This window comes from Mauremys mutica, chromosome 5, assembly GCF_020497125.1.
Source record: "Mauremys mutica isolate MM-2020 ecotype Southern chromosome 5, ASM2049712v1, whole genome shotgun sequence".
Classification (NCBI taxonomy): Eukaryota; Metazoa; Chordata; order Testudines; family Geoemydidae; genus Mauremys; species Mauremys mutica.
This window is the reverse complement of record NC_059076.1, coordinates 93,489,097-93,506,619: the sequence shown is the minus strand read 5'-3', so window position 1 is coordinate 93,506,619 and position 17,523 is coordinate 93,489,097. Positions and strand designations below refer to the sequence as shown.

Below are 17,523 nucleotides of genomic sequence, written 5' to 3'. Positions count from 1 at the left end.
TGAAGAAGAATGGAAACTGGTTTAAAATAGTTAGACTTCCATTCTGACAATGTCACAGATTCTACTACTTTCAGCATAATGGAAATGCCAACAGTAATTGAAAACTGTTTTCAAACATTTCATAGTTTATAGAAATGATTAAATAAACAGGATCTGAATGAGCCAGAATAGCCTTCTGATTTGGAGACGTGAACTTTTTCAGGCCATGTAGTACTTCTCCAGTTGTGAGTGATGTGGAGATATAAACATGGCTGTACAAATAACACAAGCACTTCCAGCAAACCACAGAACAAAGACAGTGTAAAAGGTGCTAATAGCTACCCTCGAATCTGCTTTAAAAATAACTCAGCAGAGTGGAGCAGTTTCCTAGGGCTTGTCTACACTGGTGCAACGTTAAAGCACTGCTGTGGCTCTTTAACATGGCTTGGGTAGTTGCGACAGAGCACTGGGAGAGAGCTCTCCCAGCACTCTAAAAAACCCACCTCCATGAGGGGCGTAGCTACCAGCACTGGGAGTACAGCTACTGTCTACACTGGCACTTTACAGCGCTGAAACTTGCTGCGCTCGGGGGGGTGTTTTTTCACACCCCTGAGCAAGAAAGTTGCAGCGCTGTAAAATGCCAGTGTAGACAAGCCCCTAGAGTCTGAGGAGACCACATTCTTAAAGCAAAACTCAAAAGACCAATTAGCACCTTCAAAAATGGTTGGTGAAGATCCAACAAATGGTTTATTTTTGCTAATCCAGTCATCAGAGCAGTAAAGTCCACCTAGCTGAGCAAATGTATCCTTCTAGATCCCCTTAGGAACAGACTGAAGAAACATACAGCTGTGCATTGCTTCAGAAGCTGGACCCAGCAGCACCTAGCTAGTCAGGGGTGGGAGTGAGGAGAGGGTAATGGGCACAGAGGACCCCTATAAAATAAAGGTTATAGGATGAAGTGTAGGAAATGGAGAAGTCCTCTGCAAAATATCTGGGCGGGAGGGGGAGGAGAGGGGCAGGAACCAAAAGTTGTCAGCCCAGAAGGAACAAAACACACTTGATAGCCTCTCCCAGAAAATCATGTTCCAACATGAGGTGGGGATGTGGTGGAAATGGGAAGTAACCTAGGATACTGGTTCCCTACCCCAGGACTTTCAGAGCACTATGCTGAGCAAGACTGGTATAACTCTGTAAGATAAAAACATAGCTAGATAGATAGATATTTTATGCTCTGTTTTCATACTGTAACAGAAGCTGTTGTAACACAGCAATTCACAAATAAGCGACTATATCTAGAAATTTAAATTTCAAGTTAGGTGCACTGTATACACAAAAATAAAATATTAGTTCTGAGTTAAACACAGGAAAAGCAAAGCAAAGTTATTTCTTTTAAATGTCATTGTTATTTTTATGTGTTATCATAGAGTGGGATGGCCTTTAAAGAAAGGTGATCTTAGCCCCACTTGTGCCTAATTAGCTCCCTCTGCCAGTGAGGTGTTTGAAGCCAGGGATATGGTGATAGGCTGCAAGTCACCTGGTTCTCAGGTAGAACGCCAGCAAGCAGTCAGTTATTAAGAGACCCATAGGAGCAGGAAGGAGACAGAACCTGGAAGGAGACTCTCCACCCCAGATAGCTGGAACACCTAGCTAGAGATACTCACTATGTGGGCGCAGAAGTCTTGTGAGGTAGAGGCTTTAGGAAGGGCCAGGCAGCAGGACCTGGTTTATCTGTTCTGATTTACTTTGGACTGTTTTAGTTTTAAAAAATAAACTTAACCTGAAGAACTGAAATCCTGCCTCTATCAGGAGCTTATTTCACCCACCGCTGTACATGTATATGTATGGATTATTATTTCAGAATCTATTTCAATAGCACTAAAACCATAATCTTCCATTTTTCTGGACATATGGTTATTGTTCTCTTCTCCTGTACCACACGAAAAAGTCTGTTATTTAAAAAGAAAAGAAAAAAAGCAGTTTTACTTTGGTTGTGCCAAGCAGCCAGGTGCTATAATATTGCAAGTTTCATCTTTAGTCTGCAGTGCAGTGAGTTCCACCATATTAACCATCACATCATTTGTGTGGCCAGGAAGTCGAGGAAGCACAGAGAATATCTTCTCTGCTAGGCTGTCACCATGATGACCAACTGCCCCTGGGAAAATATAAGTAAATAAGGAGTCAGATACAAACATGGAAAAACAGAGTATTAAGAACAAAAACCCATTTGATTACTGAGGAGAGGAGATTGTTAGTCTTGTTTTAAAAGAGAACACACATATTTTTAAAGTTACTTTGCTATAAGAGCCTGGGGGTATCCAACGTTAAATTAGAAAGAACAATACTTTTTTGAAGAACTTACTTTAAAAAGTAGGATTTAAATGGACTTTTATGATTTTAGAGATATTTGAGATTTTTTCAAACAAGAATCTAATTCCTTATCTAAGGAGAAAAGTGGATGAGAAGGCTTCCAGTGGCTATTTAAGAAACAAAAACGAACAAAAAAAACCCAAAACATGCACCACACTCTTCATTACCTAAATGAACAGTGGTAAACTAAAACTTCTCCTCTTACACAGGCCATATGCCTCCTCCAGGAATGTGGCTTTGCATATCTCCTAATGTGGGCTTGTGTCTTTCTGGCATAATGTGGCTCTGAATGTCTTTTCTTGGGTTATTTCTAACCAGTTATAGTAGCTTGCATTTGTCCAGAATTAATCTCATTTTATTATTCCCTGGCCAGATTCCTAATTTTTTTTCTCCCTTTATATTATTTGTGTTCTTTCTAGTGTTAGTAGCATCTCTCAATTTAGTACCATATGTACATACTTGGAGGGGAAATGTAAGATTTCATATAGAAAGGGCAAGGACCCTGTCTCCTTGGACATCTGATACAAACTATGATTTATAGCTCAATGTTGTAATCATCCCCTCATTCTGACAGACAGTTGCCATTCAAAGAGAAGCCACCTCACAGTTAAATTATTACAGTTAGTAGTAGGGATTGAGAGCAGCTGAAAATATTTCAGACAGGATCAAACACAGTACTGTCTGACAAGGTATGGGCTGTGTTCAGATATAGTTTGTGAAGAATCTGGCACTTATTAATTAAGCAAACTGCTATATTTAGAGCTTTATGGTGGCATTCATGAATTCTTCAACAGTTAGTTACAAAGTGCTTTAGCAGTTTCAGAGAGGTCAGCAAAATATGATGGAATAATTTGAATGTTCTTTTAATGCTTAAAACAAAGCAGCACCCAGTTAGCTTAGTGCATGGATTTGAAAATTCCCATGCTTGGAAGCAAACTTAAACAACAGCTCAAACCTTTCCCATCATCCAACATACTGTATATATTTGAGCTACACTGCTAGCTCACAATGCCACATAAATAAGGAAAGTGGCTGGCTCTTTATATATGAGAGACTACAGCTGTTAAGGACATTATTTTGAAACTCAATGCACAGCTCATCTTGCATAGGTAATCATAGATTTTAAGGGCAGAAGGGATCATTAAATCAGCTATTCTGACCAACTGTACATCACAAGCCATTAAATTTCACCCAGGTACCACTGCATTGAGCCCAATAATTTGTGTTTGCCATGCAAAGGCTTTGCTGGACAAATATGTGTTTGTTTTTAAAAGGCAGGTTTTTAAGGGAGGTGATTTGTTGCACAAGGAAGACGGCAACCATTCAAAGTGTAGGGCAAGCCATGAAAAAATGGAGCAAAGTTACCTTGCAGAAAAGTGGCATCATTATGGTGGAAAGCTCATGTCAGACTATACATTAGCTTTCTTTTCTGCTTATAACAAGACCCTAACTTCTTGGTTCTACCTCCTTTCTCTTGGAGATCCATGTATATTAGGTATGAGTAATGCTACGTTTTAGTCATTGGTATTTTTAGTGAAAGTCATGGGTCATGGGCAGTAAACAAAAATTCACACCCTGTGACCTGTCCATAACTTTTACTATACAGATAGTCCTCGACTTTACGATGTTCGACTTAAGACAAACTGCACTTAGAACGTTTCTGAACCGACACCTTGATTCAACTTACGACCATTGGTTTCGACTTTACGACAGTTGGTCCCGCAATGGACTGTACTGCAGTTCTGAGTTACAACATTTCGACTTATGACAAAATGTCCAGGAACCAATTGTGTTGTAAGTCCGAGGACTGCCTCTATACTCCCAACTAAAACCTGGGGGAGGGGTGGCTCCAGAAGGAGGGAGCAGGGGGCGCTGCAGGTGCTGGGTGGCCTGGGGGCACTGCAGGTACTCGGGTGGGCACCATGGGTACTTGGGGGGGCAGCGCGGGTACTCGGAGGGGGAGTTCCCTACCCGACTCCTAGGAAGTGACGACCTCCAGCTCCTAGCTCCATGTGCTGCCTCTGCTCCATCCCAAGCCCCAGTTCTGCAGCTCCCACTGGCTGGGAACCATGGACAATGGGAGCTGTGGGGGCACTGTCTGCGGGCGGAAGCAGCACATGGAGCTAGGAGCTGAGGGAGGGGAGTTCCTGTTGCCATTCCAGGAGCCCCCCCCAGGTAAGCACCACCCCACACCCCAATCCCCAGCCCTGAGCCCCCGCACGCCCAAACTCCTGCTGTTGGAGGGCAGGGGGAGAGACTGTCCCAACAGCAGCTGGTGCAACTGGCCCAGTGGCTGCTCAAGCTATTCAGGTGGCTCCCGGGCCAACTGCATGGGCCGCTGCAGAAGTCATGGAGGTCACAGAATCCGTGACTTCTGTGACCTCCGTGACAAACACGGAGCCTCAGGAACGAGCAGTGTGTTTTCAATTCAAACATACACGTGAGGAACAGGCCTCAAATTTATTAGAGAAGAGACCAGGATGTAAGCTCAAAATTAAATAATAACTAATTTGGAATAAAAGTCATTCATAATCACATAATATTAATACATACGCTTTTCCTGTCTTAACTGCTAGTTAACAAGGGGAAGAGTTTTGAAGGGGTGGAAGGAAAAGGAACTCTGAAAGCCACTTTAGGCTGCCATAATTGCGTGTTACTTGGCTTTGAGACTCTCCTCTTGATTCCAACCACCATGCCCCTCTTACCCTCCCCAATCCCCCTCAGCATAGTTAGTAGAGCAACTATCCTTCAGACAACTGTGATACCACCTTCCTCAGCTTGTTCAAAGTTGACTATGAGTAAATCTGATTTTGGATGACACTTTGGGCAAGATACCTGACCTTGCTTGTTACGAAGACCTGGTTTAATGCACCACCAATCCTCTGCTAATCAGTTAGTCCCCACAGGCTACTTAAGACAGGTCACACCAGAAAACATCCAATGATCCAAAATAGAGGTCCTGTCCTTCTCTCACATTAGATGCAAGAGATGCCCCACACACCAGAAGAAATCCTTTGAATGGCCTTCGGTTCATTTTGATTAATGCAAGATCAGTGGTCAATAAAATTACAACAGATCATGATTTGATTCAAGGCTCCAACTTTGCACAGATTTCTGAGATACGATCATCAGATTTGTTTTGGGTGGGATAGTTTAATCCAACCTGCTTGTGTTCAGTGGCTGATCTTAAGTTCTTGTCACTGTGAGAATTCTTATTTTGTAGATACGTTTTGTTCAGATGGAGGCAGAGATGTCTGCTTCTGTGGAGACAGGGAAATATATTTAGGGGACAAATGCCAGTGCTTCTGTTTTTGTGTCAGCTACTGTTGCTACCTGAAGTACTGGGGGGGGGGGGGGGGACTTTGTTCGACAACTTCTGACTGTGACCTATGCTGTACCTGGCTCATGGAAAAACAGTGAAGAATCATCATTGGCAGAGATTGTTTCTGGAGCAGCAGACACATACTGTATGTACTTTTTTTTTTTCCTTTTTAAAACAGAAGCCACTAATCTTCTCTCTCTCAAGAAAGCATTGGCAATCACTTGACTTTGACAATATGGCCAACTATAGCTCTATACTAATCTTTCTTTCTTTCTCTTTTTTTTTTTTTTAAAGCTTATTGAAGCATGGATGCTTCTACCCAGATCCTGGTGTGGTTTTGCAGAGACTGTGATTTGCAATTCCCACTTACTGACATCCAGGCTGGGGGGACCATCCAACATGAAAGGTGCCTGCTGGTGAAATCTCTCAGGCAGCAGGTGAGGGAGCCACAGGAGGAGGTGGCCAGGTTGAGGTGCATCCGAATCCATGAGCAATTCCTGGACAGTGTCCATGTGGAGACAGCTGAGGTAGCTGTCTCAGTACACAGGACTGCTGACACACCACTGGTGGAGGAGGAGATGGCTTAGGTAACCGTTATGCTCTTCTTGATACAGGAGAGAAGGAATCACCCTCTACAGTAGAGGAGGAGAAGCCTCGTATCCCTAAGGCTGGGAGGTCTGCTTCCACCACTGCAAATAGGAAATGTAGGGTAGTGGTGGTTGGGGACTCTCTTCTGAGGGCACGGAGGCGCCCATCTGTCGCCCTGACATTTCATCTCGGGAGGTATGCTGCCTACCAGGGGCCCATATCCGAGACGTTATGGAGCCATTGTCGAGGATTATCCAGCACTCTGACTACTACCCCATGCTACTCATCCATCTGGGCACAAATGATACTGCGAGGTGTGACACTGAGCGGATCAAGAATGACTACAGGGCTCTTGGAGTACAGGTGAAGGAGTTTGGAGCGCAGGTGGTATTCTCTTAGATTCTTCCTGTCAAAGGTTGGGGCCCGGACAGAGACAGATGCATCGTGGAGGTGAATGCCTGGCTGCGAAGATGGTGTCACCAGGAGGGCTTTGGCTTCCTCAACCATGGGATGCTATTCCAGGAAGGACTGCTAGGCAGAGATGGCGTTCACCTTTCAAGGAGGGGAAAGACCCTATTTGGACACAGACTGGCTAACCTAGTGAGGAGGGCTTTAAACTAGGTTCGACGGGGACAGGTGAGCAAAGCCCACAGGTAAGTGGAGAACGGAGACCTGGGAGATGGGTCGGAAATAGGAGGGAGCGTGGGCCATAATGGCAGAGAAAAAGGAGGGTCAGGGCAAAACTGGGAGGCAAGATCAAATCAATATCTTAGATGCCTATATACAAATTCGAGAAGTATGGCTAATAAGCAGGAAGAACTGGAAGTGCTAATAAATAAATATAACTATAACATTGTTGGCAACACCACCTCCCTTTCTCCCCATCCATCCTTCCTGAGCAAGCTGTACCCATCCACACCAACATTCCAATCATGTGTAGTATCCCACCAAGTTTCGGGGATGCCTTTATATATAAAAAATGTACACACTTGGACTGAGGTGGAGACGGACATAGGAGACAGAAGTGTTGAGAGTCTCTAGGTTAGGCTAAAAGGGGTAAAAAACAAGGGTGATGTCATGCTAGGAGTCTACTACAGGCCACCTAACCAGGTGGAAGAGATGGATGAGGCTTTTTTTAAACAACTAACAAAATCATCCAAAGCCCAACATTTGGAGGTGATGGTGGACTTCAACTATCCAAATATATGTTGGGAAAATAACACAGCGGGGCACAGACTATCCAATAAGTTCTTGGACTGCATTGCAGACAATTTTTTATTTCAGAAGGTTGAAAAAGCTACTGGGGGGAAGCTGTTCTAGACTTGATTTTAACAAATAGGGAGGAACTCGTTGAGAATTTGAAAGTAGAAGGCAGCTTGGGTGAAAGTGATGATGAAATCATAGAGTTCACAATTCTAAGGAAGGGTAGAAGGGAGTACAGCAAAATAGAGACAATGGATTTCAGGAAGGCGGATTTTGGTAAGCTCAGAGAGCTGATAGGTAAGTTCTCATGGGAATCAAAACTGAGGGGAAAAACAACTGAGGAGAGTTGGCAGTTTTTCAAAGGGACGCTATTAAGGGCCCAAAAGCAAGCTATTCCGCTGGGTAGGAAAGATAGAAAATGTGGGAAAATTGGCTTAACCACGAGATCTTGCATGATCCAAAAAATAAAAAGGAGTCATAAAAAATGGAAACTAGGACAGATTACAAAGGTTGAATATAGGCAAACAACACAGGAATGCAGGGGCAAGATTAGAAAGGCAAAGGCACAAAATGAGCTCAAACTAGCTATGGGAATAAAGGGAAACAAGAAGACTTTTTATCAAAATACATTAGAAGCAAGAGGAAAACCAAGGACAGGGTAGGCCCACTGCTCAGTGAGGAGGGAGAAACAGTAACAGGAAACTTGGAAATGGCAGAGATGCTTAATGACTTCTTTATTTTGGTCCTCACTGAGAAGTCTGAAGGAATGCCTAACATGGTGAATGCTAATGGGAAGGGGGTAGGTTTAGAAGAGAAAATAAAAAAAGAACAAGTTAAAAACCACTTAGAAAAGTTAGATGCCTGCAAGTCACCAGCGCCTGATGAAATGCATCCTAGAATACTCAAAGAGCTAATAGAGGAGGTATCTGAGCCTCTACCTATTATCTCTGGAAAATCATGGGAGACAGGAGAGATTCCAGAAGACTGGAAAACAGCAAATATAGTGCCCATCAATAAAAAGGGAAATATAAACAACCCAGGAAACTACAGACCAGTTCATTTAACTTCTGTGGCAGGGAAGATAATGGAGCAAGTAATTAAGGAAATCATCTGCAAACACTTGGAAGGTGGTAAGGTGATAGGGAATAGCCAGCATGGATTTGTAAAGAACAAATCATGTCAAACCAATCTGATAGCTTTCTTTGATAGGATAACGAGTCTTGTGGATAAGGGAGAAGCGGTGGATGTGGTATACCTAGACTTTAGTAAGGCATTTGATACGGTCTCTCATGATAGTCTTATCAATAAACTATGCAAATACAACTTAGATGGGGCTACTATAAGGTGGGTGCATAACTGGCTGGATAACCGTACTCAGAGAGTAGTTATTAATGGTTCCCAATCCTGCTGGAAAGCTATAACAAGTGGGATTCCACAGGGGTCTGTTTTGCGACCAGCTCTGTTCAATATCTTCATCAACGACCGTAGATATTGGCAGAAAGCGTATTAAGTTTGCAGATGATACCAAACTGGGAGGGATTGTAACTGCTTCAGAGGATAGGGTCATAATTCAAAATGATCTGGACAAATTGGAGAAATGGTCTGAGGTAAACAGGATGAAGTTTAACAAAGACAAATGCAAAGTGTTCCACTCAGGAAGGAACAATCAATTTCACACATACAGAATGGGAAGAGACTGTGTAGGAAGGAGTATGGCAGAAAGGGTTCTAGGGGTTATAGTGGACCACAAGCTAAATATGAGTCAACAGTGTGATGCTGTTGCAAGAAAAAGCAAACATGATTCTGGGATGCATTAATAGGTGTGTTGTGAGCAAGACACAAGAAGTCATACTTCCGTTCTACTCTGCGCTGGTTAGGCCTCAACTGGAATATTGTGTCCAGTTCTGGGCACTGCATTTCAAAAAAGATGTGGAGAAATTGGAGAGAGAGTCCAGAGAAGAGCAACAAGAATGATTAAATGTCTAGAGAACATGACCTATGAAGGAAGGCTGAAAGAATTGGGTTTGTTTAGTTTGGAAAAGAGAAGACTGAGAGGGGACATGCTAGCAGTTTTCAGGTATCTAAAAGGGTGTCATAAGGAGGAGGGAGAAAACTTGTTCACCTTAGCCTCTAAGGATAGAACAAGAAGCAATGGGCTTAAACTGCAGCAAGGGAGGTTTAAGTTGGACATTAGGAAAAAGTTCCCAACTGTCAGGGTAGTTAAATACTGGAATAAATTGCCTAGGTAGGTTGCGGAATCTCCATCTCTGGAGATATTTAAGAGTAGGTTACATAAATGTCTATCCAGGATGGTCTAGACAGTATTTGGTCCTGCCATGAGGGCAGGGGACTGGACTTGATGAACTCACGAGGTCCCTTCCACTCTTAGAATCTATGAATCTATGAAAAGGTGGTGACAAAACAACTCTTAGTATCTTGTTGCCTCAAATCTCCTTGATGCTTGGTAGGCAGGGTGCTAAACTGGCACAGACACAGCTGTTTGCATTGGTAATTGATTTTCTCCTGCCAATAGATGCACATCAAGTACCATGCCAATATTGTTTAATATGTCTATTGCCTTTGATTATGAGATGTTGCTGAGTTGCAATGGGGACCCTGGTTAGAGTGTGTGGAGCTGCTCTTGCATAACTTTGTTCTTTTCTCTTCTTGGCCAGTCTCAAAATGTGGTAATAAGCAATTGTTCCTTTTTTCTTTCTGGGTGTGCTCTCATGCAGTTCTTTGAGATGGTAAAAATATAGATGAAGTATTCTGATACCTGCTGTCTTTTTAGTTATCCATCAGAGCTTGAAAAATTCAATGGCAAGTAGGAAACTTTTCCCTAGGGTGTAGAGGACTTAAACTATCAATTTCTGTAGAATCTAAACTTTTATTAAAGAATATTTAGTTTAGCACATGGTTAAGCATATGGCCTACTCAATGTGAACCAGTGAACTGCTAGCAGATTTCCCAAACATCAGCATGACATTAATATCATTCAGGTCAGTTTCACAGTTGCTGTTCAGCACCCTGTGACCAGAGCTATGAAACTGACCATAGTCAAGCAAGGATACACTTAGAAGGATAGAGAATTGTACTGAAAATATTATATCATAATGTATATCTATGATGCATCTTCACCTTAGATGCTGAATTAAGTTTTAGTATAACAGAAATAAGATGTATAGAGAAGACTAATGAAACTTATTGATGGCATAGAAAGAGCTCCATAAATGGAGAGATTTGAAAGATCAGCATTATATAGTTAAGCGATGAGTAAAAGGGTAGACTTCAGAAGTTTACAGCATAATAAATGGCATAGAGAAGGTAAATTATGTGCTTCTATGTATGCTTCAGAATACAAGAATAAGGGGACAAAATTAAATTAATAGGTAAATGTCAAACATAAAAAAGAAAATCCTTTTTAAAGATCCCATCAAATTAACTTGTGAAACTCACTGTCACAAGGTACTGTACTGAGTCAAAGGTCTTAGGAGGACTAAAAAAATTAAACATTTATAGTTATGATACTTAGGATATAAGGGTCAGATTTTCAAAAGTGCCTGAATGATTTATGAACATGAGTCCCATTGAAGTCAAAGGCCTTTTCTCCTAAGCTCGTAAGCCAAGCACAAACTGCCTGGAAATACAAAGAAACATCACCTCAAAGACATCTTATTGTAAAAATATCCATTAAGGGAGTGGGTTGTATATAACTTCCACCAACGCCTCTAGTACTGGTGGCTACTGTCAGAGACATGATTCTGAAAGTTGATCAGATCCAATGTGGCAGCTTATCCTCTGCTGCTTCTTGGGGAAGTTCTTGGATCCACTGAAGCTATTTATGGGGAAGAAAAATTCTCATCAGCAGCCAGGCTGCTGTGAAGTCAATGGGTTCTACTCTTTTCCTAGCTTTCTTCCCCCAACCCTCGTTTTCTTTTCCATTCCCCAAGGGGTGAGGGCTAGTGTATCACTGTCCATCTCCATAACAATCCCAAAGCCATAAGATAAAATGGAGTGGGGGAGAAAAAGAGAAACATCCTTTGCCTTCCATCACTGGTGGGAAGCATTCAAACTTTGGCCTGGTCTACACTACGCGTTTAAACCGGTTTTAGGAGCGTTAAACCGATTTAACGCCACACCCGTCCACACTAAGAGGCCCTTTATATCGATATAAAGGGCTCTTTAAATCGATTTCTGTACTCCTCCCTAACGAGAGGAGTAGCGCTAATATCGGTATTACCATATCGGATTAGGGTTAGTGTGGCCGCAAATCGACGGTATTGGCCTCCGGGCGGTATCCCACAGTGCACCACTGACCGCTCTGGACAGGAATCTGAACTCGGATGCAGTGGGCCAGGTAGACAGGAAAAGCCACGCGAACTTTTGAATATCATTTCCTGCTTGCCCAGCGTGGAGCTCCGATCAGCACGGGTGGCGATGCAGTCCGAAATCAAAATCCAAAAAGAGCTCCAGCATGGACTGTACGGATGTGATCGCTGTATGGGCAGGCAAATCTGTTCTATCAGAGCTCCGTTACAGAAGACAAAAGTCCAAAGCATTTTTAAAAAATCTCCAGACAGACGCCATAGCAGGGACTCAGCACGCTGCTGCATGACAAGCGTAACGGAAAGCCAAAGAATCAAATAGACACTCATGGAGGGAGGGGGGACCGAGGACTCAAGGTATCCCACAGATCCTGCAGTCTCCGAAAAGCATTTGCATTCTTGGCTGAGCTCCCAATGCCTGTAGGGTCAAACACATTGTCCGCGGTGGTTCAGGGCATAGCTCGTCAATGTACCCCCAATCCCCCACCCCCGGAAGGAAAAGGGAAAAAAATAATCTCTTGACTCTTTTAAATGTCACCCTATGTGTACTGAATGCTGCTGGTAGACGCGATGCTGCGGCACTGAACTGTAGCATCCTCGCCCCCCCCTCCTTGGTGGGTGATGGTACACTATAGCAGATATCTGTCGTCATCATCAGCCTTGTGGCAGATGGTGTAGTGCAATACGACTGGTATCCATCCTCGTCATCATCCCATAAGTACTCCTGAATGGCCTCCCGGTCAGTCCCAGTAGACGGTACAGAACGGCTGGTAACCGTCTTCATCATAGCAACTGGGGGCTGAGCTCCATCAGCCCCCGCCCTTCATGTGTAAAGAAAAGATTCTGTACTGCCTGGACTATCATAGCAGCTGGAGGCTGCCTTCCCCTCATTTTATTTCACTAACAAGTCACTGTTTCTTATTCCTGCATTCTTTATTACTTCAGCACACAAACGGGGGGACACTGCAACGGTAGCCCAGGAAGGCTGGGGGAGGAGGGAAGCAACAGGTGGGGTTGTTGCAGGAGCACCCCCTGTGAATGGCATGCAGCTCATCATTCCTGCGGGATCTGACACGGAGCGGGTGTGCTCTCTGGTTCTCTGATACACTGGATCTCTCGTACACTTGCCCCGTATTATAGGCAGGACTGATTCTATTTTTAGATACCTTAAAGGAGGGACTGACTCGGGGAGTCATTCCCATTTTTGTCTTTTGCGCCCCCGGCTGATCTCAGCCAGGGGCACCTATGACAGCAGCAGAAGATATAGTGCAATACGACTGGTAACCATCACCTCATTGCCAATTTACAATGGCATGGTAGACGGTACAGAACGGCTGCTAACCATCTCTGCTGTCATGCAAAAGCAAATGAATGCTGCTGTGTAGCACTGCTGAATCGCCTCTGTCCGCGGCATCTAGTACACATACGGTGACAGTGACAAAAGGCAAAACAGGCTCCATGGTTGCCACGCTATGGCATCTGCCAGGGAAATCCAGGGAAAAAGGGCGCGAAATGATTGTCTGCCGTTGCTTTCCCGGAGGAAGGAATGACTGACGACATTTACCCAGAACCACCCGCAACAATGATTTTTGCCCCATCAGGCACTGGGCTCTCAACCCAGAATTCCAAGGGGCGGGGGAGACTGTGGGAACTATGGGATAGCTACGGAATAGCTACCCACAGTGCAACGCTCCAGAAATCGACGTTAGCCTCGGACCGTGGACGCACACCACCGAATTAATGTGCTTAGTGTGGCCGCGTGCACTCGATTTTATACAATCTGTTTTACTAAACCGGTTTATGTAAATTCGGAATAATCCCGTAGTGTAGATGTACCCTTAGACACACAACTTGCCAGATCCTGATACAAAAGATGGAAGTTTAGCCTTCTCACAGGTCATTGTCCCTGGAGCTTGCTGGTGACTCCCCTCCCCTAGTCAAGTCTTTCATTTCTGCCTATCAATATCATTTTTTCAAACATCTAGCTAGGAAATGTCTTGTAAATTTTTCAAGCCCTGAGCATTTTATTCTTATTCTGCTCTTTCCCATACAGGTTCTTATACTGCCGTCATCACTGTAATATTTAAGCACCCTCCAGGAGTGCATTAAGTGACATGCCTAACAGACAGCATGTATGGTTCATTAGTTCATCTTCTCCCCAACCTGAGAGTTGTGTTTAGTTTTGCTATTGTATTTGCTAAAATAGCTTCTATCAGGACAATTGACATATAAAAACTAAAAGTTAAATAAGATACAACTCAGGTTTCATCTCTCATTATAAAAAAGCTGTTTGCCCTTATGTGACATTTTAAATCCAAAGATTTCAAAGTACTTTACAAACCATGATGAAATAAACTTCACAGCACATTTCCCTCTCCCTTCCCCACCCCTCTCCCAGGATTGGGAACCTGAGGCACAAAGACTACACAGACTCTCTCTAGGTCACAGGGTCAGTGGCAGAACCTAGAATTTATGACTCAGTCTCATGCTTTAAACACCAGCCCACATCTCCTATTTTCACCACTCTCAATGGGCCACTAAAGCCACATTTGTATGTGAGCACCTATCTGCACAGGCACTTCGAAATCCAGTGATCACCATAATAATGTAAATGAAGCGTGGCTCACAACTGTGATATTGATACATTAAGCTTCTCACCTGTCAGATCCAGTGTCCTGTCTATGAAGATGACAGAGGCTCGGTTTTGTGCTGTCTTCCTCCTGTTTCTGGCCTGTGAGTAGTTCGCCAAATCCCCTGCGATAATCTTGCTCAGAGTCCCAATTGCAAAGCACTCCTCTCTCACATTTAAGCACTCAAACAAGGAGTTCAAGCCAGACACCAGGGTTCTGATCTGAAGCTGCAGCTCAGGAGGCAGAGAGGAGAAGTCCAGGTCGTTCAAGCTGCCAAACTTTTTCTTTTCGGGCCTGGAGGCGTTGATGCGAGCCAGGTCCTGGGGCGTCATGGGAAAGAGCGAGGCAAAGGCCGGGGTCACGAAGAGATGGGGCGAGATGGGCGCCAGCAGCAGGGGGACATGCCGCACCTCGGCGGTGTAGTTCATGTTGCCCATCCACTGGCAGAGCTTCTCCTCGAACTGCTCGAAGACCGCCTGGCTGCCCCCCTCCGGCTCGGCGCCGCCGGGCGCCCCGTGGGCCAGCAGGTGCACGGCGTGGCTCACGGCGGTGAACACCACGCAGTACTGGAAGCGGCTGAGGCTGACGATGTCGCGAATGATGTCCACCGCCCGGCCCTTCAGCAGGCTGCTCACCACGAACACCGCCTTGGGCTGCGCCGCCGCGCCCGCCTCGAAGCTGGAGAACTCCTTGACGTTGAGGGCGCCGGCCTCCAGCAGCCCGCCCGCGCCGCCGCCCGCCCAGTGCAGGCTCTCCGCGCACGCCGCGTCCACGAACACCACGGCCCGCTTGGCCTTGGCCAGCACCTGCTCCCAGGCCTGGCGGCAGGCGGCGAGCGCGGCGGCGGCGGGGCAGCCGGACATACTGGGGCGAGGGGGGCGCGCGCAGCCCAGTCCCCGCGGCGCGAGCCAGGCCCAGGAAGAGCCGCGGCGGGACAGGTACTGCCCGGGTGGCTGTGACAGGCACAACACAGCACACGTGCCCTAAGGGGGGGGGCGGAACGGCCGCAGGAATGTGACGCACCGAACTGGCGGAGGGCGCTGATTGGCTGCTTGAAGGCGGGGGGCGGGCGATGCGATGCGCCTGTTCCGGCGTCGTGGCCCTGTCCCGAGCTCGTCAGGGTGGCGGCGGCGGCTGCGAGCCGGGTTCGGGAGGAAGCAGAGGTGGGTGTGATGCGGGGCGGAGCCGCCGCCGCACTGGCTTTGCTTAGAGGCCCGAGCAGCTCCAGGGGCCCCTATGTTGATTTTTATTATGTGTGGAGTCCTCCCAAATATTAATGTTGATGGGTCCCAATGGGCTAGCACTGCCTCTGCCCACGTTTTCCATCCTTTGTAGCGCTCACAGTTTCAAGCGTTTCTGTGCAACGCTAAGGGGTAGAGAGTTTTTAAAAATCATGACATGCACGTGTAATCACAGGATTCCCAAGAACTGCGGCTTTGTCACTTGGACTACCTTAACCCTGCCAACGTAGCCTAGCCGCAGTCAACAGCTTGGGGGTATGTCTACACTGGAGCTGGAAGGTGCAATTTGCAGCTCCGATAGACGACCGGCACTAGCTGTAATTGAGTTAATATGCTAAACAGAAGTGTAGCCTCAGCAGTGCTGTCATTTGGCTAGCGACCCACACTACACTTCTGTTTTTAGTGCACTAGCTTAGGGTACGTCTACACTACGGGACTATTCCGAATTTGCATAAACCGGTTTTGTAAAACAGATTTTATAAAATCGAGTGCGCGCGGCCACACTAAGCACATTAATTCGGTGGTGTGCGTCCGCGGTCCGAGGCTAGCGTCGGTTTCTGGAGCGTTGCACTGTGGGTAGCTATTCCCTAGCTATCCCATAGTTCCCGCAGCCTCCCCCGCCCCTTGGAACTTCCGGGTTCTGTCTGGAGAATTTTTAAAAATGATTCTGAATTTCATCTTCTATAACGGAGCGCTGATAGAACGGATTTGCCTGCCCTTACAGCGATCACGTCCGCATGGTCCATGCTGGAGCTCTTTTTTTATTTTGATTTCGGACTGCATCGCCACCCGTGCTGATCGGAGCTCCACGCTAGGCAAACAGGAAATATTCAAAAGTTCGCGGGGCTTTTCCTGTCTACCTGACCACTGCATCCGAGTTCAGATTGCAGTCCAGAGCGGTCAGTGGTGCACTGTGGGATAGCTCCCGGAGGCCAATACCGTCGATCAGCGGCCACACTAACCCTAATCCGATATGTTAATACCGATATTGGCGCTACTCCTCTCGTTAGGGAGGAGTACAGAAACCGGTTTAAAGAGCCCTTTATATCGATATTAAGGGCCTCTTGGTGTGGACGGGTTGGGCGTTAAATCGGTTTTACGCTCCTAAAACCGATTTAAACGCCTAGTGTAGACCAGGCTTTAATAAGAGCTAGCACAGGTATGTCTACTCCAGGGGTAGGCAACCTATGGCACGTGTGCCAAAGGCAGCCCACGAGCTGATTTTCAGTGGCACTCACACTGCCCAGGTCCTGGCCACGGGTCCGAGGGGCTCTGCATTTTAATTTAATTTTAAATGAAGCTTCTTAAAAACCTTATTTACTTTCCATACAACAATAGTTTAGTTATATATTATAGACTTATAGTAGGAGACCTTCTAAAAATGTTAAAATGTATTACCGGCATGCGAAACCTTAAATTAGAGTGAATAAATGAAAACTCAGCACACCACTTCTGAAAGGTTGCCGACCCCTGGTCTACTCAAACTGGAAATTACACCTTCCAGCTCCAGTGCCGGCATACCCTAAATACCGTAAGACTTGTGATAAAAGGCAGAATAAGATATAATGGTGTGCAGGGGCTTCAGCTAGATGGTCAACCTAGTTAATTCTTGTCTAAGCAGCTGAGTCCCCCTGTTCTTCCCCTTCTTTCATGGGTCATGGGCACAGTGTGCCCTTGTTGCCAAGAAAGCTAATGGCATATTGAGCTGCATTAGTAGGAGCATTGCCAGGAGATCGAGGGAAGTGATTATTCCTCTCTATTCAGCACTGGTGAGGCCACATCTGGAGTATTGCATCCAGTTTTTGGGTCCCACTACAGAAAGAATGTGGACAAATTGGAGCGAGTCCAGTGGAGGGCAACAAAAGTGA

The 17,523-nt window shown here is 45.5% G+C and overlaps 1 protein-coding gene across 1 annotated transcript in view; it reads right to left on the bottom strand.

The window, feature by feature from the left end:
* SCFD2 (sec1 family domain containing 2) overlaps positions 1-15,369 on the bottom strand; it is a 300,890-nt gene extending 285,521 nt beyond the window's left edge. Inside the window, exons 1-2 of the mRNA XM_045018575.1 lie at positions 14,443-15,369; positions 1,963-2,131 (exon numbers count right to left, since the gene is read on the bottom strand). Coding sequence (XP_044874510.1) covers positions 1,963-2,131; positions 14,443-15,277 — 1,004 coding nt within the window. The 5' untranslated portion in view covers positions 15,278-15,369. The remainder of the gene's footprint in view (positions 1-1,962; positions 2,132-14,442) is intronic.
* Between the last annotated feature and the right edge of the window lie 2,154 nt (positions 15,370-17,523).